Below are 26,108 nucleotides of genomic sequence, written 5' to 3'. Positions count from 1 at the left end.
TCTTATGGTGACGATGGTATAGGAAATGGTTAAGAGCGGGAAGGAAGCAGGCGTGGCCTTCATTAAGGCAGAGCCACAGCATTTCGATGGCCTAGAATGAATACCTCGTATCTCACAAAGTTCTTCCTATCCATTACTTCCCTTAAGACTGTTCACGCCTTCCAGCCAGATTTGGATATGCAGTCCATCAGAACAATGTTCCTTGGGTAGATTTTCTTATGCTTCCTCGTAAAGGAAAATGAACCTTATAAAAGTTATACTCTAGGAGTTAGTATATACGTCATGCAAACATACTTTCCTATAGTACGGTACGGTAAGGTTCATTTTCCTTCAGACATCGGCATAGGAAAAAGAACACAACGAACATTGTTCTGATGTACTGCATATCCATGTGTGGCTGGGAGGCGTAACCAGTCATAAGGGAAATACTGGATAGCAAGAACTTTGGGAGATACGAGGTATTCATTCTAGGCCATCGATTTGCATTATGTGAAATTGGGAAACCAAGGAAAACCATCTTCAGGGCTGCCGACAGTGGGATTCGAACCCACTATCTCCCGAATGCAAGCTGACGGGTATGTGCTCAAAAGCACGTGGCCATTCGCTCACTCACTCACTTATTCTTCTTCTTCCTAGCATTGTCCGGCTGGTGCAGGCTCCACTTTCTTGAGCGTTGAATGCCATTTTGTCCTGTCTCGTGCGTCGGCAGGTTATAGGCCGACGATTTTTAAGTCGCCATTTATTGTGTGTTGCTAGCGCTGCTTCGGTCGTCCTCTCGGGCATAGACCTTCGACATCAAAATGGAGGACAGAGTTGGCAATAGTACCAGGTGCTGAATGCAGAGTATGGCCATACCATGGGAGCTGTTTTCCTCTCGTTTTATCCTCAATTGGAGCGACACCCATCTGCTCTCGAATTGTGTTGTTTCCGACATGGTCAGTATTCGATCATGATGCGGCCACTCACTCGGTATCGGTAAAAGAAACTAAAGCTATGTATGCTCCAGTGATGATAGCAGGGACTTCATGAAATTTGGTAAGAAGAAAAGGAATATTCACTGGATAGTGTTAACATGTATATCAGTGAAAAGATCATGAATTATACTATCCATTTACATAAGTAAAGGTCATATAGTGAACCTAATATCCACCAGAACACAGAAGAAATTTTATGTCTGTATGTGCTCAGGTGGACTATTTCATTATCTATTTAAAAAAAAATAGAAACACTGATGTGGGCTTCTTCATGCATTGAGAGAAGGAAGAGTTCTTTAGCTTTCAAGATGTACCATTACCATCTTGACAGCTTTAAAATTTTCACATTAGAACAAAATGATATTAGGCGTACACATGGAGGTTGGTAGTTTATGAAGAAAATGAGGTCTATAAGACATAATTGAGGCTATCTATACAAATAAAAAAATTGAAGTGTCTGTTTATAATGTCCAAATTACAGCATTTTGCTAAGTTTATATTAAAGTATATATGGTACTTATAACTAAAAACCAATTTTTACAAATTTTCTCTGTCTGTCTGTTCCAGTTAATCTCTGAAACAGTTGGACCGATTTTGATGGGACTTTAACTGGCAGATAGCTGATGGTATAAGGAGTAACTTAGGCTACTTTTAAATTTTGAAAACAATTAGAGGAGGGGAGAGCGACAGGGGGGGGATATAAAAATAATGGGCGAAATATCAAATTTGTCGTGCAGGGATGAGACAAAGCTCATTTTAAGCCCCTTGACACAAAGAACATGTCTTGCCTTAACTTTGATTTTGACTGATGATCGAATTAAGTGACAACACTTCCGTCTCGCTCATAGCCCTTTCTTATCCCATCATTGCCAGAAGACCTATTTGTGTCAGTGTGTTGTAAAAAATAAATAAAAAGTAAAAACAGCTCTTATAGTTTTTTATTTTATTTTCAAAATCTTCCTCCACTCGAAGGCTGCCAAAGACAAAGAATACACAAACAATTTTTTCAAAAATAAAAATTAAAAAAATAAGTAAATTATGTCTCAGTCTGGCGAATGTAAGTGGTGTCTGAGTATTAAAAGAGAACCCCTGAGCGCTTTCAGCCCCCAGTAAATGAACTCCTTGTTACTGAAATCAGATCAAAAATTAGATGGATGGCTTTTCCTTGTTACTGATGTTAAAGGTCTTCATCAGTTCTATCGTCTTCTTAGGGAATGTCCCTCTCGCACCGATCATGAGACCCCTCACTTCTATGTTGTCCAGTTCATATTTATTCTTATAATATGGCACTGTAGGCAGGTAGATAGACTTCTTTTCTCGGTTCACTTCACCTGGTTGGTCGGAGTGTGTTACAAATCTTGCGGTGGGGTCTAATATATATCCTTTCTTCCCTTTAATTGCAGTCATATCTATCCTTCTCATGCTGCCATTTACTCCAATGCCATGGACTTCCTCATGCATTTAAATAAGAGGCTAAGAAAAAAAATAGATGTAGAACAACTGGGAATGGTGAGGAGAAAGGCCATGAATGTTTAGGTGGCATGGTATTATAATAATAATCCTTGTTCTTCTCTGTTTTCTTGTTTGTCCATAACGCTCTTTAAGTTACTTAAGTTACTTCCCCTTCCTGTGCTAACTTGCTATGGTTTTTTATCCTATTATGTTTTCTGTACCGGAATTTATCTATAAAGAGTCTGTCCCTTTCTGTTACTTAAGAAGAAATATGATCTCATTTCAGCTTTGGTAACCCTAGTCAGGATCATCTGGATATTTTGGCACCACTCTATCAATGCTGCATGTAAGTAAGAGAGTTTATTTTCTTTCATTTTATCAATATGTACTGAATTTGCTGGTTGTTGTGTAAAGATCTACTGAAAGACTTGTTCTTGTCTGATTGCTGCAGATAATATCATTGTTTTACCTAGGAAAGAGGGCTATCATGCTGAATGTCCCTCACATCTAGGCTTTGGCAGAAATACCGTATTTCTCTGAATCTAAGACGACTTTTTTTTTTTTCCGCATGCAAAACTCAAACGTCTGTCCGCGTCTTTATTATGCATCACTATCCGCGGCAGCCATTGTACAGTGCCTATGTGTAATGTCACTGGTTCTCAGGAAATAGTGAAGAATGCATGACATTTTACTAGACTCTCTAACAATGTTTCTCAAATTTGCAGAATGACATTAAAACATTACTCTCTTGAGTTGACTGCAAGGTCAATCATAATGTACTGCCGAGCCCCAGCTGCACAGAAAATGTCATTTGAATTGGAATAGCAAGGATGGCAATCCTTAAAATTCTTAGAAAGGCTATGGTTACTCATTGGCAGAGTTATAACGCGTCTTCTTCACTTGATGCTCAATAAAAGTAACAGTTTTATGGACAGCAGGAATATATTTTCACGATGGATCATCGTTTTGTAGAGAGAGACACGTAGAACAGGTATTGCCGGCAGACTTTCAACAGGTTTTCGCTGACACTATGATGCCAATTTTAAGTTAATGGTTATTAAATACATGGAAATGAAGAATAATTGTGCAGCCGCAAGAACCAGTTAAGGTAACAATATTATAGACAGTAAGAATATTTTCTTGATGGATCGTTGTATTGTAGAGACATGTAGAACAGGTATTGCCGGCAAATTTTCAATGGGATCTCGTCGATATTATGATGCAGTTTTAAGTTAATGGTTATTAAACATTCAGGTATGAAGAATAATTGTGTAGCCGCAAAAAAATATGGCATAACGAAAGCCAGTGTTTGGTGTTGGCGTGAAAACAAAGATAGTCCGAAACATGCATACTGTACAAGAAAGGCATTCACATGATTTCACAAAGAATTTTTAAGCTTGATAAAATTTTTTGAAGGAAAATGTGGGGGTAGTCTTGCATTCAGGGTCGTCTTGGATTCGAATAAATACGGTACATATATTATGTTGGATGAGAAGTAATGTCAGTACCTGTATAATTTGTACCTAGCTTTATTGTCAAAGGAGATACCAGTTACATTGCTTCAGTGTAACTCTCTCCTCATGTCTACCACCTTCTACTACACCTGTGGAAGGCATCATATACAGTCATCTTGTTCATCTCTGGTGATGTCTCCGAATTTGATGACTTCCATTGAGTTGTAATGCTACCTGCGAAGGGGTTCTTTCATTTTTGCAAAAGATCATAAGTGTACGGGTTCATATTGGGTGAATACAGCCAATAATAGTGTGCTCTGTGCTGTGAAGCTTATATTTATTGTGGAATACCTTGGGACCATGCTGTACGATGCTGTACCTCACAGAGCAGACGGTCAGTGCAACCTACTATTGCCATCTTTTGGAACACCACCTTCATCTTGTTCTCAGGAGGACACAATAGCACTTGGTGGCAAGGAGTTCCATCATCCTTCATGAAAGTGCACAATGTTGCACTGCTAATACTGGGATTGATCAGCTGCATGACTGGCAATGGTGGGTAGTGGAATACTTGCTGTACAAAACTGTGAGATTATGATCTCTTTGCAGAAATGAAAGAACCCCTTCATGGAAAGCATTATGACACAGAGAAGCAATAATCCTTGTTGTAGGCCAGTCATTGCTGGACATCTCCAGAAGTAGATGCTCTGACTGTGTATGAAGCCTTCTACAAGTGTGGTAGAAGGTGAACATGTGAGGAGTGTACAATGAAGCAATGTCACTGGTTTTTCCTCTGTCAGTGAAGATTATAGTTATATTTCTGGTACTTTTTATAATTACAGTATTATAATTGCATATGCAGATGATATTGCTCTTATTGGCCACAGTGAATTAGAAATTAGGCAGTTATTTGTGGAACTAGAGGAAATGGCACCAAACATTGGCTCATGGGTAAGTGATAGAAAGACACATTACATGGTTGTACAGAGACCGAATCATGAGGAGGTTGACAGATTGCCTTTTAAGATTGGGAAATGTGCATTCAAGACAGTAGAGGAGTTTAAATTCCTTGATGTATTAATCGATGAGCAAAACCGAAAGCAACAGGAACACCAAGATAGAATTAAGAATGCAAATAAGGCATTTTACTCTATGAGCCCTATATTAGGCTCCAAGACAAGGAATGAAAAATTGATTATCTACAATACAATCATTCGACCAGTACTTCCGTATGGTTCCGAGACATGGAGAATAACCCAGAAAGAGCAGCAGCAGTTGCAAGTCTTTGAGAATAAAGTTTATAGAAAAATATTTGGCCCATGGTTTGATCCTATCTCTCAAAGCTGGCAGAAAAGATCTAATTATGAGATTTACACCCTCTTTCAACAACACACTATAATGGTTGTGATAGAATCCAACAGACTGCGCTGGGCTGGACATGTACTGAGGATGCAGGATAACAGAGCATCATCATGAGGTGAGAATAAACATCACACCTTGGAACTTTCAAAAATACTGAGCTTGATAGCTGCTGTTGCTTAAGTGCGGCCGGTATCCAGTATTCGGGAGATAGTGGGTTCCATCTTGAGGTATAATTTTTGGTTTCCTTTCTTTCTGTGTGATCCATCCTCTGTTCTTTGGGGTCCCAGTATATTTCTCAGAATCTTTCTCTCCACCAGTTCCAACTTCTTGACCAACCCTGCTTTTATCGAGTTCAAATATTCAGCTGCATATAAAGCCTCCAGGCGGATCACTGTCTGGTAGTGTCTGAATTTTGCATTGAATGAATTCTTCTTCTTGCTGTAAGTGTTCATATTTAGTATATACATCAACTTCATCTTGTTGATTCTCGATAACAGTGACTTTCTTGTACATTGTCTTTCCTATCATTCTGCTTAAAAATTTAATTTCACTGGACTGGTTTTTATTCTCCTACTTCTCTTTGGAAGTGTCCAAGTCCACTACATATGTCATTTTTGGGCAGCAGTATATCTTATACATCACCTCTTTACACTTCAATGGTATATATATATCGTTCCTCCACATCAGGTTTCTCACACTCTGATAAAATGCATTTCCCTTTCGAATCCAGTGTTCTCCCCAGAAATTTTCGTCAGTCGGGTGGCAGGAATGAGTAGCCGGGCGGGGAATACTATGTAAAAGTGAATATGATAAAATTTCAATTTATTCCTCTCAGGGCATTAATAGTAATATCAAACAGGTAAACATTAAATGCAAAACTGAATTATTTTAGTGTTATCATGAACAAGACATAACAGAGTATTTTGGACTTCTAGTGTCGTGCCGTTCGTTGATAATTATGTAACACGGGGGCTTACAACTCGATTTCTGTGGAATGCCAAACGGGTTTGTGATATCCCACAGATTTGAGTGCTCACATGCATTCCACGCTGATCCATGCATTCCACGCTCGCGTATGACACTACGTGATACTCAAACTAAATATTTAAACTGCTATCTAATTGATGCAATTATGCTGGCAATAATTATCATTTAAATAAACAGTTTTACAGTATTTACATTTTAATTTGAAGCATCCAGTGACTCAAATATTTGTTAATATTATTTAACTAGCATATATCTAGGTTATGTTAGCTGGGTGGCCTGTAAAAACGGCAGGGCGGTGCACCCATTAAACGGTCCTAGGGGGAGAACACAGTGAATCCTTTTACTGATCTCCATGTCCAGCCCTGAATCCTGGATCAGTTTGCTTCCCAAGTACTGAAGCTCTTCACACTTTCCATGTTTTGTCCCTTTATTTTATAATTCCCTTTGTAGCCACAATGACGCACACTAAATGCTTTCAACTTGCGTACACTGATTTTTATTTACAATTAATTATTTACACATTAATCGCACATAACCTAACCAACTGCCGTCACAAACAAAGCACACACATCAACAAACCACCATCTTTAACCACTCAACGTGGAGTGCCGTACACTGCACGCAGGCTCCCAAATGCTTTCTGTCATGGAGTGACGAACATTGCACGCACGTAGCAGTTTCTGTTTCGTGCTTCTATCTAGCGAATATTTCTTGAACTATTACAAATGTAGTAAGATATATCTGTAGACGAAGCATCGATCTTTCATTTGATGCATGTATCTATAGGGTATTTATTGATTACTTATGATTAATCGTGTCTGAAAAACCAACAAGTTCTGTTGTTGCCATCATGGCTGCTAAACGTTTTCTTGTGATCGTGAATTTGAAAATTAACCATTTTTACCGAATGATGATACGGAAAGTTTAGTTTCATTAAGCAAGGATTAGGATATAGAATTTGAGAGTGAAAGTAGTGATCGTGATATTGATGTTGCTTTTGATACACGGGAAAATATCGGCCGCAATGTTGTTGATGGTGGGTTTGTGTGAGAAGACATGGATAATTACAGAGGACAAAGGGAAATGTTTACAGCAAATTATGGGTCTCAGAATGCTGCAAATAACTTTTTATGTTCTGTGTGAAAAATATTCAGTTGTTTTCTACTGTCGAGTTTGAAAAGATGATAGTAGTATAGGCAGATATTTATGCTCAACATCGCATGCGGTCACACGGTATAATATTTCTGTTGCAAGAAATCAGCTTCATTTCCCCATCTCAAATCCTATTTACAATGAATCAATAACAATAAATTTGATACTTATATTTGCATTAAGCAAATCTATCAATCATATACAGTACATGTTTCATTCCATTTGGAACATCTTCAGCTGTATTACAACACTTAGGTGAAATTACAAGGTATTTATTTTCTTAAGAACATTTTAATAAGTACCTTGTTTTACTTAAAATCGATGTGAATTTTAAAAATTGAAATAAATTAAAATCGATGTGGATGGTTGAATAGGGTGGTGAAATTGGAGGGAAATGAATTTACTTATTTTAGCCTATTTTAAAACTATATCTACTCATTGGAACAGATGTTATAAAAAATGTTTTTGTTTCCAGCACTTTTCACTATGATATATAATATTCTGCTTATCTACTAATAAAATGTTTTTGAAAAATAATTTTCCTTTGTCACCGTTCTATATTTTACAAGGATGTTCTCTTCATTTCCTCCTTCCAAGGCGAATGTTGTTTGTTTTAATTTTATAAAAGTGGCTCTTGAATTCAATTAATTCAAGATCCCTGAAGCTGATTGCTGTCTTCCCCAAAATCTGAAATGAAATAAAATTGGGAATGGCTTTTTAAAAGCGTGTTTTAACTCTGCACAAGGAAACCTAGTTTATAAAAGAGTGGTTTTATACCTTGTTGTTGACAAAATCTACTGTGTCCTTGGAGGAACGACGGCTGATGCAGCCTTCCGCTTTGCCTCCCCGAAGGTGGAGCAAGCTTTGGAACACACATCATTACTTCACAAGACGGAAGGCTGTATCAGCCGTCACTCCTCCGCTCTCTGACCACTTTTTCAAGTATAACATTGAACAGGAGTGGTGACATCCCGTCCCCTTGTTGGACACCTGTATGTTAATATTATTTTTTTTAATTATTTCGTTATCTTGTCTCCTTGTATGTGATGATGCTGACCCGTAAAACAATGGTAGAAACTTCTAATGAAAGTAATTTCATTTTGTATTTATTGAATGACCTTTAATTTTTTACTGATGTTTGTCATCTTGTGTTTCAGCCTACGTAAGTCAACCTGGGATAAACTTCTGCTTTTTAGAGGTAATGCTTTGAGCGTCTCCCTCGAAGCTCTTCTGCAGCACAGTCACATATCACCAGTGCTATCGTCAGCTCATCTGAAAGCCCTGGATCGGCGACTCCTCGCTGTTTTTGCTACATTTGAACTGTGCATATCTCGTTATGGTGTGGAGAAAGTTCTCATGCATGATGCTGTTAGGTAACAAGCCACATGCCATTGGCTCTTGCCAGGTGTGATGGGATATAGTGGCTGCCGTACAAGTTGCTTATCCATGACGAGAGGCAACTTGCACCTTCTGCTTCGCTGAAGATAAACAACACTGTGATGAAGTGTCATTTTGATTCAAATGATTGACAGGCTAAGTAATATTAAAGTCGTATACTTCAGTGTAATGAGAACATATTACAGTTTTGAGATTTTATTTTCAGTTTATTTTGATACTCTGATGTAAGGTTTCATTACAAACTATCCACTTCATGTCCGTATCGATATGACAATCAAAGAATCAAAGAATTGTTTAACCACCTAATCGATACCTTTATTTGCCTTTGGCAATTTTATAAAATCATTCGTATGATTTTGAACTTCTGTAGCCTGGAGGGGCAGACTGCTCGCTGGATACAGCACCTCCAAGAGTACGACTTCACCCCCAAACACTGACGAGGAAGGAGACACTACAATCATTCATATGATTTTATAAAATTGCCAAGCAAATAAAGGTATCTCTTAGGTGGTTAAACAATTCTTTGATTCTTAGCAAGGTTTCATATCAAGAAGCTCTGAATTGTAAAATAAATCATACTTTCTAAACAGAACATTCCCACCATCGAGCAGTAAAATCATCAACTTGCCATATCTCTAGCAGAGATCCAAGATTGCAGTGGTTCAGAACTGAGAACCCCCCCACCTTATATTTGGCATTTCTTTCAGTGATATTGCTGAAATATTGAAGTTGGGAAGTGTTAATTTATGGATCTTGTAAATAAAGTCTCAAATGGAGGTACTCATTATTATAAGGAAGGAACTGATAGATACCAGTAGACTGTTTGGTTATTTTATATTTTTCTGAGAACTTGCATGAATATGGTAAGCATTCCCTGATAGTAATCAGAACTTATTCTTTGAAGACTTTGTTGTATAAGGTTTGATTTTGGTGCTCCAATATGGGCGTAAACAGTATATATAAATAAATAAATAGTAATAATTTGGGGATATTAGGTTGCATAATGTTTGTAATCTGCTGACTAGTTTCGATCCTGCGACCAGAATCATCTTCAGAGCAATAACAAATAATATATTGACAATTGTCACTCCATAGAACCGGAATTAAGATAGAGAGACCCTGTTAGAAATATAGTTCATTCCAGGGCCTCCAGAGTCAAATAGAAAGATGTTGACGAGTTTACTATGGAGGGTAGCCATGACATACTCAGTATATAGTAGTCACCTTTGTGCTCCCTTGTACCTGTTGGCTAAACATGTCGGAAGGTAGCAACGAGGATTAAAGAACATCGCAGGCACTTATGTCTTTGCCAGCCAGAGAAGTCTGGTGTGACAGAACATGCCATACATAATGACCATCAAATCATTTTTGATGCAACTTCTGTCATTTAAAGAGAAACATTTTATACCTATAATCATTTGTGAGGCGATAGAAATTGCTAATCACCCAAATAATTTGAATAAAGGTGACAGCTATATACTGAGTAGATCATAGCTACCCTCCATAGTTAACTCGTCAACATCTTTCTCCTTGACTGTGCTGGCCCTGGAATGAACTAGGTGGTGGTGGTGATTATTGTTTTAAGAGGAAGTACAATTAGGCAACCATCCTCTATATGAGAAAAAATGTAAGGGATCCGACACTTCGAAAAATGAAGATATCAGTCGAAGAAAGGCAAGGGCCATGAAGGACGTGAACATAAGACTCTCTAGACCTTGAGCACTGTAATACCGACGAGGTCGGAAAAGAATGGATTTAACTCTATTTCTGACAGGGTCTCTCTGTCTTGAGTCTGGTTACTATGGAGTGACAGTTGCCATTACGTTATTTGTTATTGCTCTGAAGACGATCCTGGTAGCAGGATTATAAATATTATGCAACCTAATATTTCCAAATTATTATTATTATGTCATTTAATGATCATGAAAGTCTATGTATTCAGGAGATTATATATATATTTTTTTTTTGCTAGTGGCTTTACGTTGCTAGGGGCTTTACGTCGCGCCGACACAGATAGGTCTTATGGCAACGATGGGATAGGAAAGGCCCAGGAGTTGGAAGGAAGCGGCCGTGGCCTCAATTAAGCCGCTTCCTTTACGTTGCACCGACACAGATAGGTTTTATGGTGACGATGGGGTAGGAAAGGGCTAGGAGTTGGAAGGAAGCGGCTGTGGCCTTAATTAAGGTACAGCCCCAACATTTGCCTGGTGTGAAAATGGGAAACCATGGAAAACCATCTTCAGGGCTGCCGACAATGGGATTCGAAACCACTATCTTCCAGATGCAGATTATAGTTGGCGTACCAAGCAGATCTATTTCTTTACCATTCTAAAACAGGTGAGCACTTGTAAAAACACTGCCAATCTTACAATGTTATAAGGTATGTAATCTGTTTATAATCAAGAGTAAAGCGAGCATGTCTTATCTAACTGTCAACACCATGTCAGAATAGCTACAGTACTGCCCTTCAGGAGATGAAGAACATTGTGACTGCAACAAAATCGCATGCCATGTTAAGACATGTGCCTGATCGATAGTGTGATGCATATTGCAAGACTCGGCCAATTTGTCGTCGCAGTACAGACTGACACAAATGCACCAACATGTTACCATAGAGAGAAGCAAAATTCACTGGAAAGCAGGATATGCTAATTGTCCCACCATATGGGATATTCTTGGCACCATTGTGACAACTCTTGGGATGTGCAATCAAATTTAGCCAAAGAAGTGTGGACTTCGAAAGAATGCTTCAATTATGCAGACGATCTTGTGTGTTCTTGTTGCTGTGAGGACACTTCAATTCTTGAGCAGTGTTTAAGATGTGGCTGTACGATCCATAATAGCCATGCATATAAAATGTCAGACCACTTCTTTGCTGATGCAGTCTAGCTGGTAGGATTCTTTTTGTCTGCGAGTTCGTTCTTCTTCAACTCATGATTTCATATTTGCATTTGCATCATATTTCATGCTGTATGAGCAGCGAGGAGTTGAACAGCCCGTGGTCATCACCAGTGATCCTGGTGAAGAGGAAGAAGGAAACGAAAAAGAAGAAGCTGCTGCTGCTTAGGCTGCTCCTTCTCCATTTCTGCATTAATTACAGCAAGTTGAATGACGTCACAAAGGACTGCTTCCTGTTACCCCGGATATACATCACCCTGAACACGTCGTCTGAAGCCCAATGATTTTCGACCTTGGATCTAACGATTGGGTACTGGTAAGTGGCGTTCCATCCAGAAAAAGAGAAGACCGCATTCCCTACTGGCCAATGGCTATGAGAGTTTACCATGATGCCCTTCGAACTCTGTAAGTGCCGGTGACCTTTGAGCAGCTGATGGAGTCTGTACTGAGAGGGCTAAACACACAATGCCTGCCTTTTGTATCTAGACATCACCATGGGGTGCACATTCAGGGAACACATCAAAAACCTCTGGAGTAAATTCCAGACTTCAAGGGGCTCACCTGAGGCCCAATTCTGGAAAGGGCCAGCTGTTCCAGAAGGAGGTGTGCTACCTGGGCCACATTGTGTCATTGGAAGGACTAGCCTCCTTAGAAGCAGTCAGGGTCTGGCCAGTGCCAGCCAATACACAAGTGGGAACTCGGGAGCTTCCTCGGCCTTTTCACCTACTATGGCAAGTTCATAGCTTGCTATGTTGACATCTCAAAGCCGCTTAGGTGGCTCACTGAGGAAAGAAAGCCTTTCCATTGGTCATCAGAGGCAACCTTCCATACATGGAAAGAGTCCCTGTGTATGGTACCTGTCGTGTGATACCCCTAGCCTGGGGAGAAGTTCGTGGACACAAAAGCCAGCAATGTGGGAATTGGTGGGGTGCTGCTGCAAGTGCAGGACGGCCAGGAGAAAGTGATTCACCTACTACAGTAAAATGCTGTCTAAAGCCAAGCAGTTTTACTGTGTGATGCAATGAGAAGTACTGGCCATTGTGAAGACTTTGGAGCATTTCTACAAGTACCTGTATGGGCAGCCATTCCATCTCTGTGCTGACCGCACTGCCTTGACCTGGCTTCTAAACCTCCATAGCCTGGAGGGGCAGACTGCTCGCTAGGTACAGCACCTTCAAGAGTACGACGTCACCACCAAACACTGACAAGGAAGGAGACACTACAATGCTGATGCTCTATCCAGGAGACTGTGCTCTCAGAACTGTGTGCACTGCCAGAAGGTTCCAATATAATTAGTCTGTCGTAGGAAATGACAAATTTTCCTGCTAACTTGCTTTTGGTTGCCAGTGTTTCACCCCAGAGTACCAATTTGGGCTAATCATATAGTAACTACCACACCTACCAAGATGCATGGTTAGTGCATGTAGAAGAGGTTTACTAGTTACCAACTGATGAGCCCAAATGGGCACACTGGGGTGAAGCACCGGCAACCAAGAGTGAAGTAGCTGGAAAAATCTAATTTCAAATGACAGACCAGTTATTGGAATTATGAATTTACTTGTTCAGGAGAACTATTTCAAGTTCCTTATGAGAATCAAAATCAATTTCATCTGCCAGAAGGTGGAGAGGCAGGTGGGCACCGTGCATGTCCAAGCCATGAGGGCCGCCGCTACTGAAGGCTGCGATTGAGCTGCACTGAGGAGGGAGCAGCTGAAAGATGACGACATCAGGCAGATTCTACATGATGTCAAGTTGGGACCGGAATGGAAGGATATCACCGAATGCAATCCAACCTACAAAACATAATTGGGCCGAGTGGGCATATCTCAAGGTCAGCAACGGGGTGCTTAACTGTGTGTTGGGAGTCTTCCGAAGGAAAGAAGCAGGTTGCCCAGCTGATAACCTCCAGGAGTATGAGGAAAGAAGTAGTGACAAGAGTTGCATGCAGGCACCACTGCTGACAACCTGGGAGTGAACAAGACTTTAGACCGTGTCCAACAGTGGTACTACTGGGTGCACGTGAGGAACAATGTTGAAAGGACATGCCAGAGCTGTGAGCCGAGAACCACGTACTAGGAGTAGGGGCCAGATGGTGCAGTACAACGTATGCGCTTCTTTAAAGAGGATCACCTTCGATATCGCCGGTCCATTCCCTAAATACAACATCAGGAATTGCTACCTACTCCTGACCATGGACTACTTCAACAAGTGGCCAGAGATCTAAGCAAACTTTAAAGCTGATGTCTTAGTGAAGAACTTCTGCTGCTGCTACCGAGGGAACTGCACACTGACCAGAGCAGGAACTTCAAGTTTACGTTGATGCAGGGGGTTCTGCAACATTTGGGAGTTTGGAAGATCCATACGATGCCCCTTAATCCTCAGTTGGATGGCAGGGTGGAACGTTTCATAAAGACCGGCAAGGAGGACATCAGGAAGATCATTTTGGCACACCAAAGAGACTGGGATGACACAAAGCCATTTTTGTTGATGGCCTATTGAACATCCACCCTCGAGACGACTGGCATGATACCTACCAACATGGTCTTCGTGAGGGAGCTACGCCTGCCCTGCGACCTGATGTTTGGATCTGCACTAGAACAGAAACAGCCAGTGATGGACTACGTGTGCTATTAGTGGATCGGTTAAACAACACCCAGTATTATGCCTGGCAACATCTGAGGATAGCCAGTGACAAGATGAAAGCCTGCTACAACATGCTGACAAACTTTGCCGGTTTCCTAGAAGGCGACCGGGTTTGGCTGTGCTGTCCTCTGCAGATGAAAGGGAAGTCACAAAGCTTCAGTCGCCATTGGAGGACCCTTACATCTGTCACTAGGATCAACAGTGTCAACAGGATCCATCAGTTTCCCTGAAGGAAGATGATGGTTATAAATTTCACCCCATTGCCTTACTGGAGACCTCTCAATGGTGTAAGAAAGAGCTGGAAGATGTAACCAGAGCACTCACTTTCAAGAGTACTCCAGGGGCTTCTACTCTTGCAAAGTAAGGCAGGCTGGACAAGCTTCATTAGTTCAGTTTGGGTTGAATTCCGCTAGTGATTGAGAGGGTTCAGTCCTGAGTGTAGCTGTGGAATACTGGATCTGTCAGAGAGTATGCTATTTGTGGGTGAACTGATGGTGAATGTGGAACAGTGCAGCTTTGCAACAAGGGACAGTGAGCGAAGACTGCCGCGAGTGTACGTTCATAATTGTATTTATTTATATGTTTATTTATTCATGTATGCCTTCACTTTAATAATAATTTATTGTTAAATGCTATCCTCCTATTCCATATATCACATTAATGTATGGAATAGGAGGATAGCATATTACATTAATGTATTATGGAAAAATGAAATTTATACTCGTATCTTATGGTGTTATTAGTGCTTAGTTCATGAATTAGTTTATCTGACCTGAGGTGGTAGAGAATTCCGTAATCTGGTGCCAGTCACCACAAATGATCCATTACCAGGTGTATGCATAAGTCATTTCCAGTTTCACTAAGAGATGACGCTAGCAAACAGTACGCAGCGTATGAATTTGACGCACACGTCAGTTTGTTCGTCTGACATTACCCTACCAATACACACAAGTTGAGTCTGCCAAACACTAGCGTCTGTGTTGTATCCTTCAGTGTTAATGTCGACGTTTGTGCCTGAAAAAGAACATTTGCGTCACGCATTGCTTTTCTTATTTAATCAAAAGAAAAAGGCTGTGGAAAGTCATCATTTGCTGGTAGAAACATATGGTGAACAAGCTCCATTGATTAGAACATGTGAGACATGGTTTCGACACTTTAAACGTGGTGATTTCAATGTGAAAGACAGTGCGCGCTCTGGTAGACCACAAAAGTGTGAAGATGAGCAAGCCCGGCGAAACCATTAATGCACAACATTATTGCCAACAAATGATTAATTTAAATCATGCATTGATCGAAAGACAACTGGAATGGACCACAAGACATGGCAAAGTGATTTTGTTACACGATAATGCACCATCTCACACAGCAAAATGAGTGAAAGACGCCTTGAAATCGCTTGGATGGGACATCCTTCCACACCCACCATACTCCCGGACCTGGTGCCATCTGTCACCGCGATATAGATGGTGATTCCCATTGGGAACCTGAAATGTTTGTCCCGAATGAGTAAATTTATAATACCAATATAAATGGTCCGTTATTGGACATTATAAATTTTCCAGTCAACTCATTCCTTGTGCTAAGTTGGGCTCATCGGTTGGTACTTAGCACACCCACCAAGATGCATGGCAAGTGCATACCGTGGAGGCCACTGCATAGGCTACTTGAAGCCATCGGCAGTGCCAATGCACTATGAGAGATTTTATCTCCTTACCAAATATTTCAGGTTTCCAGTGGGAATCAATATCTATATCATCTGATGGCCAAGCAGGCATCAATTTTTGCCTCGTGTTAGTAGATATACTGGCACATAAAATAACTTCTGCGGGACTAAATTCTGGTACCTTGACGTCTCTGAAAACAGTAAAAGTTAGTGGGCCGTAAAGCCAATAACATTATTTATTATTAATTTGTATTTGAGGGAAAGTTTACAATGCTTTAATAGATAATTTGATGACAAGAATAAGAAAATACTTAAGATTAAGGAATGTAAAACTCAGCTCCTAATACTGTATAATAAAAGATGTGTTGAGTAGCCTCAAAGATACAGTTTGAAAGTCTCCTTCGTACAGTGATCATCCCATGTTATGATTCAGATGAAGCTAATAATCATTTCTCTGTCGTTATTAAATTAGCTGTTGTAATACACCAGGATGCAGTTGTATACTTGGACGATAAGTATAAGAAGTCTTTAGATGTCATTATTTAGAGAGGAAGAAGAGTGGTAATAAAAACAGTTGTTAATACTGAGAAGGTTTATGATCAACTGAATTACTGATACAGATGGATTTTATAACCTGTGAACTGGCACATGGTGATAAGATAATTATCATATCATTTGAAGTGAAAATAGAAAAAGAAACTTGCATAGGTCAGTTAATTATGGTCTGCCCATTATTATAGAAATAATTTCAGTCAGATTAGTCAAGAAAGCTATTAAATCATGGCAGCATTGATTCAAAGGGCAATATTGCCAAGGATTCATTGACTGGTGCTAGTTTAATTGCAGAAAACAAGGAAAATCAAAACCTGTACTTGTATGAACTTACCAGAAATGCCTACAAGGGAGAATGATGAACGTTCCATAAACTTGTTTCAAATGGATGAAAGATGTAAATCCTGTGAAGATTTGACCAGAACAAAAAATTAGGGCATATTTTCCGGCTCTTTTCCCCTTGAAAATTTATGCAAGTTCTCATACAGTGAGTTTACAATTGTAGGGAAAATAAGACCTTGTTTATTGAATTAGTCTGCAATTTTAAAATTTTGTGCTTCATTTATCATTTCTTTCCTTACTATTAAAAACTTACTTCAGATTGAAGTTCTGTCTCTTTGTATGATTTTTACTTTGGAAGTAATTCCTATTTACATCTTATACTGGATGTGTATATTACTGTGCAAAGGTGTTGTGGATTAAACATCTCTTTATTGTATATAAAATGTGTTCAGTGAATTCATTAATTGTATGAATCTATTCTTAATACACTTGTGTGTAAAGAAAGAAATGAAGGATAATAATTTATATATTGTATGGCTTTTAGTGCTGGCAGTGTCCGAGGACATGTTCAAGCTCGCCTGGTGCAGGTCTGTCTATTTGAAGCCCATGGGTGACCTGTGTATTTGGATGTAGGATGACTATAATGAGGCAGGGAGAGTGTGAAACCCAGTGTCGGCACATACCCTACTCCTGTCAAATAAACCAAGGGTTCTGCTGAAGGTTTAACCCTAAAACTGGCAACTGTCGAATACTATAAAAGGGTGGAGATAGGTCCACCTATTCCCTACCCCCCACGAACCTGCTACGCGGATAGGGGGGTCCTAACCGGCTTGCCGGCGGACTTGAGGGAAATAAAATACCTCTCGCGGACCAAACACACACACACACACCCCCTGCCTGTCATGAGAGGCGACTAAAAGGGGCGACCAAGGGATGATGGAATTAGAACCATGAAACTACTTTTGATTCGTACCATCACGCGGGGAACACCATGGGTTGCCTGTACTTGCGAGTTGTACCACTATGTTCGGTACGAAATGGGTTTGTGTTTAGTAGTAGTCCTGAGCGTGGCCTGGGGGTTTCCAGTACCCGTGCGTTGTACCCATGTGAGCACCACCGCGGGTCTGGGCGTAGCCTGTGAGTTGTACCACTATATGAGCGACACCGTGGGTCTGCGTTGCCTTTGATTAGTATCCACTCTGTGAGGAACACCACGGGGCCCGTGGGACCGGCATCCGTGCCTAGTACACCTAGGTGAGGAAACTCATTGGTTTGCGTTGGCTCTGAGTGGCGCCATTGTGTGAGAAACACCATACGTCTGCGTTACCTGTACGAAGTACAATACTTGTGAGTAGTACCGTCTTGTGTGGAACACCGTGAGTTTTGCTACTTTTGATTAGTACCCCAACATGCCAATACCATGGTTCTACTTTACTCGCGACATGTACCATTCTGTGGGGCCTTAGACATGGATTTTGCACCCGTTTCGACATCAAGCATCATCGTGCTTTATGAGTGGTCCCTTGGTCAGTAATCAATTATGTACGATCTTTGAGTCTGATCCACTGTATTTTGGTTGTTTGTTTCCTTTTTTGTGTGTTTTTTTTTGTTGGGTTCATGTCCATCCATTCATTCTTCATGACGACATTATTATTATTTTTTGGTCAGTGGATGAATTTGACATTTTTGTTCTTTCATTTCGTACCATTAGGGGCCGATGACCTCGATGTTAGGCCCCTTTAAACAACAAGCATCATCATCATCATCATCATTCCCTACCCTTTGATAGTGATCAATTGTCAATACGAACCATAATGAAATTCGTAACTGTCGAATATTTGACACTTTAGTCTTTTCTTCATGTAATTTTCTCAGTTCTTCGTCAGATGCCATAACAGTCTACTTTTTGTCATTCTAGATGTCTGCAGCAGCTGTGAGTTCACTTTCATTCATAGTTCCAACCTCTTTGGGCGATTTCATGGAAATAAATGAGTGCAGTTTTCCGACCATCAGTCTGAGCGCCATTGCTGTAGTGATTGTAAACTAACCTTTACGGGCTCTGCTGCACTATACTATTTAGTTTTCTGTTTGGTGCTAATTGTTATAATTTCTATATGTATATTGTTATTTGATTGATTATATACATTTTTAGTACAGTGTGTGTCTAAATATGGCATCTTCATTAAGGAAAATTAGTGATGAAATATGATGAAATTGATGGATCTTAGTTTGTGGATAATGAGAATAAACCAACAGATTCAGAGTCAAATTCAGAACGTGTATCAGCTATTTCTTCGCATCAAAAATCGGAAAGTAAAAGCAATGACAAGCCTGCCATACAGCAACACATGGTTCAAGGTCATGCCTCCCTAATATTTTCAAGAATATACCTCTGAGAGTGATGAAACCTTTACTAGTGCATTACAGGCACATTTTTGACAATCCGTAAATCTCAGTTTCTTTGTGACGTGTTTCAATTTTGTGTACATATGATCAAAAGTTGTATTATTTTGAATTTAGGAATTACACTTTTTGAACAGACTATATTTTTTTAGTCGAAACATTTATGCAAATTTTTATCAACATGAAAATCCTCAGTGTATTAGCTTTCATAAGACACAAACCTGTAAATAATGGATAATACCTTATTGCCATATCAGAATGGGTCATCAAGTGTGTTCATGAGGTGAAATTGGTGTTAACATGAATTGAATCAGAAGGGTCAAATATAAATTCTTCTTAATCATAATTTGTGATACATAGTTTCCAGCCATAGGTTGGGCCTGTTTGGAACATGGGCCTTTCCATCTTTTGCTGTCCTCTTACAAACTCTCTGTCATCATCATTACTTATTGATATTACTTATTATTACATTAATAATACAGAAGGAAGAATCATCAGCAAACTGAAGTAGGCCAAACTCAGTTGACAATGACCCATATCCAGGGATGGAATGATGAATTGATCCTTAAGCAGTGAAGGTCGAAGAATGAGAAGATAATTTCTCCCTGACCACTAGACAACATAGTGTAAATACAGGAGATGACTGAAAGTATTAGGTGGCCAAAGGTAGCATTTACCTGCCATGTTGTGGTGGCAAGTGGAAACAAAATTTAGTGGAAAGAGAGAGAGGGAGAAGGAACTATGCTCACATTGTGTCTAAACGGGTGCAGCCCAACATATTTTCCAAGAGTACTATGGTTGAAAGCTGCCGGCCCCGTGGTGTAGGAGTAGTGTGCCTGCCTCTTACCCGGAGGTCTCTGGTTCAATTCCCGGCCAGACCATGGATTTTTTACCTGGATCTGAGGGCTGCTTCGAGGTCCACTCAGCCTATAGGATTACATTGAGGAGCTATCTGACGGTGAGATGGTGGCCCCAGTCTAGAGAGTCAAGAATAAAGGCCGTGAGGATTCTTCGTGTGGACCAGACGACACCTCGTAATCTGCAGGCCTTCAGGCTGAGCAGCGGTCGCTTGGTAGGCCAAGGCCCTTATGGGCTGTTGCGCCATGTTTTTTATACTTTAACTACGCTTGAAAGCTTGTCGTCACCAAAGTACGCAGCAAAATAAACAGTACTGAAATTACAAACATGCTCTGAACATCAATATACCGAGCTCGATAGCTGCAGTCGCTTAAGTGCAGTCAGTATCCAATATTCGGGAGATAGTGGGTTCGAGCCCCACTGTCGGCAGCCCTGAAGATGGTTTTCTGTGGTTTCCCATTTTCACACCAGGCAAATGCTGAGGCTGTACCTTAATTAAGGCCATGGCCGCTTCCTTCCCACTTCCAGCCCTTTCCTGTCCCATCGTCGCCATAAGACATATCTGTGTCGGTGCGACGTAAAACCAATAGCAAAAAAAAAAAGAACATCAATATACATCATTATAACATACAAGGTACGACGGATACATGTATCTAAGTGAGTCAGTGGTGGTGATGATTATTGTTTTAAAAATAAGTACAACTAGGCAAACATTGTCTATTAACACTGATCAGAGGAAAAAAATGGAAGGGGTCTGACACTTCGAGAAATTAAGGTATCAGCAAAAGAAAGACAACGGTCAATGTATATACAATCAGCCATTTCAATCATTAAAATGATGTGGCCTCTTTAAGTCGTGGGTATAGGTAGGCCTTCAACAGTCTTCTCCAAGTAGAACGGTCTTGGGCAGATCTCATCCAAGTGGTACCAGCGATCTTCTTGATATCTTTGTCCCATCTGTCCGGTGGTCTTCCTCTAGGCCTTCGATGTTCTCTCGGACTCCACTCCAGCACTAGTTTTGTCCATCTATCATCATTTCTTCGTGCAACATGGCCAGCCCACTGCCATTTTAAGGAGCGTACTCTCTCTAAGATGTCTTTAACCTTTGTAACAGACCGGATGTCATCAGCTCTTTTCCTATCTTTCTTTGTATAGCCTAGCATTGACCTTTCCATGGCTCTCTGCGCGGTCCGAAGTTTCCCTTTTGTGAATTCGTTCAGAGTCCAAGTCTCACAGCCATAAGTCAGCACAGGAAGGATGCATTGGTCAAATACTGTTTTCTTCAGATTTGCTGGCATTTTTGATCTTAATACTGAAGAATTCCTTCCAAATGCTTGCCATCCGAGCTTGATGCGCCTATAGATTTCTGGTCTTATATCACCTGTCATATTTATAATCTGGCCAAGGTAGATGTAATCACTGACCTCTTCTAATGGCATGTTCTTAATATTCACATTTCCAGCTTGAACCCATTCGTTGGACATAACTTTTGTTTTGGAAAGGTTTATGCTTAGGCCAATCAACTGACATTCTAATGCAAGATCTGTAATTAAGGTCTGGAGCTCTTCGAAGTCGTTTGCCAGTAAAGCAATATCATCTGCAAATCTCAAGTTATTTAGCCTTTTCCCATTAATTCTAATTCCCTTTTCTTCCCAGCTCAGCTTAGACATAGCCATCTCTAGGACCGCTGAGAATAGTTTCGGGGAGATGGGATCACCTTGTTTGACACCTCTGTTGATGGGGAATTCTGGGGTTGATTTACCGATATTAACGAAAGCTGAAGAAGTCTCATAGATATTGTTGAGCACTTGGATGTAAGCTGCTTCCACTCCTTGCTCATGTAAAGCTTGCATGACAGCTGTATGGCTGACAGAGTCAAATGCCTTTTCAAAATCAACAAAGGCAATGCAGAGAGGCAAATGATATTCATTTGCTCTGCTTATCACTTCAATGAAGGACGTGAAAATGAGACTCCCTAGGATTTGCAAACCTAATACCACTGGGGTTGGAAAAGAACAATAGTTGACCAAAGAACACTCTCCAAAGTTAAGATCCCTGGGGCCCCTTTTAGTTGCCTCTTTTGACAGGCAAGGAATACCGTGGGTGTTATTCTACCATGCTCACCCACAGGGTGTAAATGCGTCAGTATAGCACGAGTTGAACATGTGCACCCTCACATCTCACTCATAGTTCATAACAGTCATGATGATTGTTAAACATACTGATGAAGACATGTTGCCACAAAGGCACAAGTATGTTAAAGTGTTATATGTTTTAGCAACCGTTTTTGATGGACTGAAAATCTTTTAAGTTACACTAGACGACCCGTGCTGCTCCGCAGTATTCATTATGAATAGGTCAAATAACGCGTCTGGATATGCCTGTCATAGTTATATTGTTTTGCCTGCCTTTTTCAATGATTTTATGAACATTTCACAAGAAGCACCTTACGGAAAGCCGCTCAGAATCATCCGTTCTGATGTCATCATGCTATCTATTTGGTAAAAACCTATTCATATATTCGCTTTTTTGTCCTGCAGTTCTTGCTGTAAAGCTTCGTATTGTGTCGTACAAGGTAATGGTATTTTTAATCACAGTTCTTCTAAAAGCTCATAGGTTAGTCTCGAAGGAGCGTTTTTGCCAGGCTGAGAACTTTTTAAAGATACATGGCCTTCACTCTTTCTAGTGTAGCTAGGTTATCCTTTGATACTTGTATCCAAATAATGTCTGAGGCGTATGTCATGATGGGATCTGTTTGAACGTGGACTTTTCTGTTAGCAGAATGTAAGTTATTAGGAATGCTCTGCCATATGTTGAATATATTTGGAAGCTGGTAAGGGTTAGAGAATCAAAGTCAATCAATCAATCAATATCAATCTGCATTTAGGGCAGTCGCCCAGGTGGCAGATTCCCTATCTGATGTTTTCCTAGCCTTTTCCTAAATGATTTCAAAGAAATTGGAAATGTATTGAACATCTCCCTTGGTAAGTTATTCCAATCCCTAACTCCCCTTCCTATAAATAAATATTTGCCCCAGTTTGTCCTCTTGAATTCCAACTTTATCTTCATACTGTGATCTTTCCTACTTTTAAAAACGCCACTCAAACTTATTCGTCTACTAATGTCATTCCACGCCATTTCTCCGCTGACAGCTCGGAACATACCATTTAGTCGAGCAGCTCTTCTTCTTTCTCTCAATTCTTCCCAGCCCAAACTTTGCAACATTTTTGTAACGCTACTCTTTTGTCGGAAATCACCCAGAACAAATTGAGCCGCTTTTCTTTGGATTTTTTTCCAGTTCTTGAATCAGGTAATCCTGGTGAGGGTCCCATACACTGGAACCATACTCTAGTTGGGGTCTTACTAGAGACTTATATGCCCTCTCCTTTACATCCTTACTACAACCCCTAAACACCCTCATAACCATGTGCAGAGATCGTACCCTTTATTTACAATCCCATTTATGTGATTACCCCAATGAAGATCTTTCCTTATATTAACACCTAGATACCTACAATGATCACCAAAAGGAACTTTCACCCCATCAACGCAGTAATTAAAACTGAGAGGTCTTTTCTTATTTGTGAAACTCACAATCTGACTTTTAACCCCGTTTATCAACATACCATTGCCTGCTGTCCATCTCACAACATTTTCGAGGTCACGTTGCAGTTGCTCACAATCTTGTAACTTATTTATCACTCTATAGAGAATAACATCATCTGCAAAAAGCCATACCTCTGATTCCACTCCTTTACTCATATAATTTATATATATAAGAAAACATAAAGGTCCGATAATACTGCCTTGAGGAATTCCCCTCTTAATTATTACAAGGTCAGATAAAGCTTCACCTACTCTAATTCTCTGAGATCTATTTTCTAGAAATATAGCAACCCATTCAGTCACTCTTTTGTCTAGTCCAATTGCACCCATTTTTGCCAGTAGTCTCCCATGATCCACCCTATCAAATGCTTTAAACAGGTCAATTGCGATACAGTCCATTTGACCTCCTGAATCGAAGATATCTGCTATATCTTGCTGGAATCCTACAAGTTGGGCTTCAGTGGAATAACCTTTCCTAAAACCAAACTGCCTTCTATTGAATCAGTTATTAGTTTCACAAACATGTCTAATATAATCAGAAAGAATGCCTTCCCAAAGATTACCGGTACATACAATGCATGTCAAACTTACTGGCCTGTAATTTTCAGCTTTATGTCTATCACCCTTTCCATTATACACAGGGGCTACTATAGCAACTCTCCATTCACCTGGTATATCTCCAGAAATCTTATCAATTCCAGCCGCCTTTCTAGTAGGGTATCTAGCAGGGAATAGTATTCTTCCGTGATCAGAGGAAGTGCATACTCTCTGTCTTGACAGGTAGTAATCAAATATGGCCGCATGCAATGGCATTACTAAGGATGAAAATCAGATTAATAATGAGAGTGTTAGTTGCCTAGCAACCTGCTATGTACAGAATGTATTGCGGGTTAGGGTAAGCCTTCACCTGTAATTATTGAATGATTTGATTTTATAATTACTCAAAGTTGGCTGAACTTAGAGACCTATCAATGTCTCATGATTCACGGCAGGTAATTCCAGAGAATAAAAAAGAAATGAACCAAATCGGTCCAGTAGGACGAACGGATGGATTTGTCAAAGCTGTTTTTAGTGAACTCTTTTTGTAGATAACTAAGTCGAGACTGAAAAGTATGGTTTCCTTCTTAAAAATGTATCTTCTCTTGTAATTTGGGAATATTCCCAGGTGAATTATCCAACTGGAAATTGTGTCCTTTCCCTTGCTGTCAAGCCATACATCCTCAATCAATCCGTCACCTGTGATCTGCATTTAGGGCTGTCTCTGTTAATTGTTTACCTAGCCCCTAGCCTCATTTCAATTAATTTCAAAGAGCGTGGAATTTTATCGAACATCCCCTCGTCTTCTGCGTCATTCTAAAAAGAAAAACCAAAGGAAATACAGTTTTTATTTTTATAAAGTTGTAACTTTTCTTTTAGAAAATGTCATTAAGTTATTCACTGCACTGAAAATCACCTTGGTAATTAGTGTACCTTTCAGTTCTCATGTGCATGCCAAAGATGACAGTCACTTTACAGTAAATTGTTGAGAGTTTCTGTGAATAAGAAATCTGATTGGTTTGAATTTTCTGTCCCTATGTAATTTCCTCTTCTTCCAGATGTGGCATCAGAATTCAAGCAAGCATTACAGTTTATGAATCTCGTATTCACAATGTTTTATATTGATGATTTATGTATGTCCAACTCTTGTCCTGTTTCTTTATGGGGTTGGGTATGAAGCGAGATGAATCTTCGTAGCGAGTTTTTATGACCGAATGCCCTTCCTGATGCTACCTCATCAGAGGGGTTAATGACATGGAATGAATGATGTGATATATGACAGCAGGAAGGGAGAGGGTGAAACCTGGTGCAGGCTCATGGCCTACTCCTGTTGAATAGCACTAGTGGGTCTGCTCAAGGTTTTACATCCCCATCTGATGGACAAATTCCATTAACAGTGTCACGCCCTCACTCCACATGAGCACTGTGGAGAGGTTTGGAACTGAATCCAGGCGTTTGGCACGCAATCTAGTGATTAGAAATTGTATACCACCACCACCACCGAGCTCGATAGCTGCAGTCGCTTAAGTGCGGCCAGTATCCAGTAATCGGGAGACAGTAGGTTCAAACCCCACTGTCGACAGCCCTGAAAATGGTTTTCCGTGGTTTCCCATTTTCACACCAGGCAAATGCTGGGGCTGTACCTTAATGAAGGCCACGGCCGCTTCCTTCCCATTCCTAGGCCTTTCCTATCCCATAGTCGCCATAAGACCTGTCTGTGTCAGTGCAACGTGAAGCAAAAAAAAACACCACCACCACCTCCCCTACCCTGCCAGCCAACATTCTGATGATTAAATGTTTTCGACCAACGGGCCTTGATACCTCAAGAGGGAGGCGTCTGTACTGATGATGAATAGTAAATAAAATTCCCTTAAAAAAGAGAAAAAT

At 40.3% G+C, this 26,108-nt stretch overlaps 2 protein-coding genes across 4 annotated transcripts in view; one reads left to right on the top strand and one right to left on the bottom strand.

Moving 5' to 3' along the window:
* Nucleotides 1-9,790, top strand: part of LOC136865946 (glycosaminoglycan xylosylkinase) — an 86,052-nt gene extending 76,262 nt beyond the window's left edge. For both annotated transcript variants that reach the window (XM_067142510.2, XM_067142509.2), the window contains 2 exons: nt 2,713-2,772; nt 8,539-9,790. In XM_067142510.2, the coding sequence (XP_066998611.2) occupies nt 2,713-2,772; nt 8,539-8,758 (280 nt within the window). In that variant the 3' untranslated portion in view covers nt 8,759-9,790. The remainder of the gene's footprint in view (nt 1-2,712; nt 2,773-8,538) is intronic.
* The window catches only part of LOC136865945 (gastrula zinc finger protein XlCGF57.1), a 62,970-nt gene continuing 44,609 nt past the window's right edge, over nt 7,748-26,108 (bottom strand). For both annotated transcript variants that reach the window (XM_067142508.2, XM_067142507.2), the window contains one exon: nt 7,748-8,068. The gene's annotated coding sequence lies outside the window, so the exon portion shown is untranslated. The remainder of the gene's footprint in view (nt 8,069-26,108) is intronic.

This window comes from Anabrus simplex, chromosome 3 (assembly GCF_040414725.1).
Source record: "Anabrus simplex isolate iqAnaSimp1 chromosome 3, ASM4041472v1, whole genome shotgun sequence".
NCBI lineage: Eukaryota > Metazoa > Arthropoda > Insecta > Orthoptera > Tettigoniidae > Anabrus > Anabrus simplex.
The sequence above is the reverse complement of the archived record's forward strand: the minus strand, read 5'-3'. Positions and strand labels throughout refer to the sequence as shown.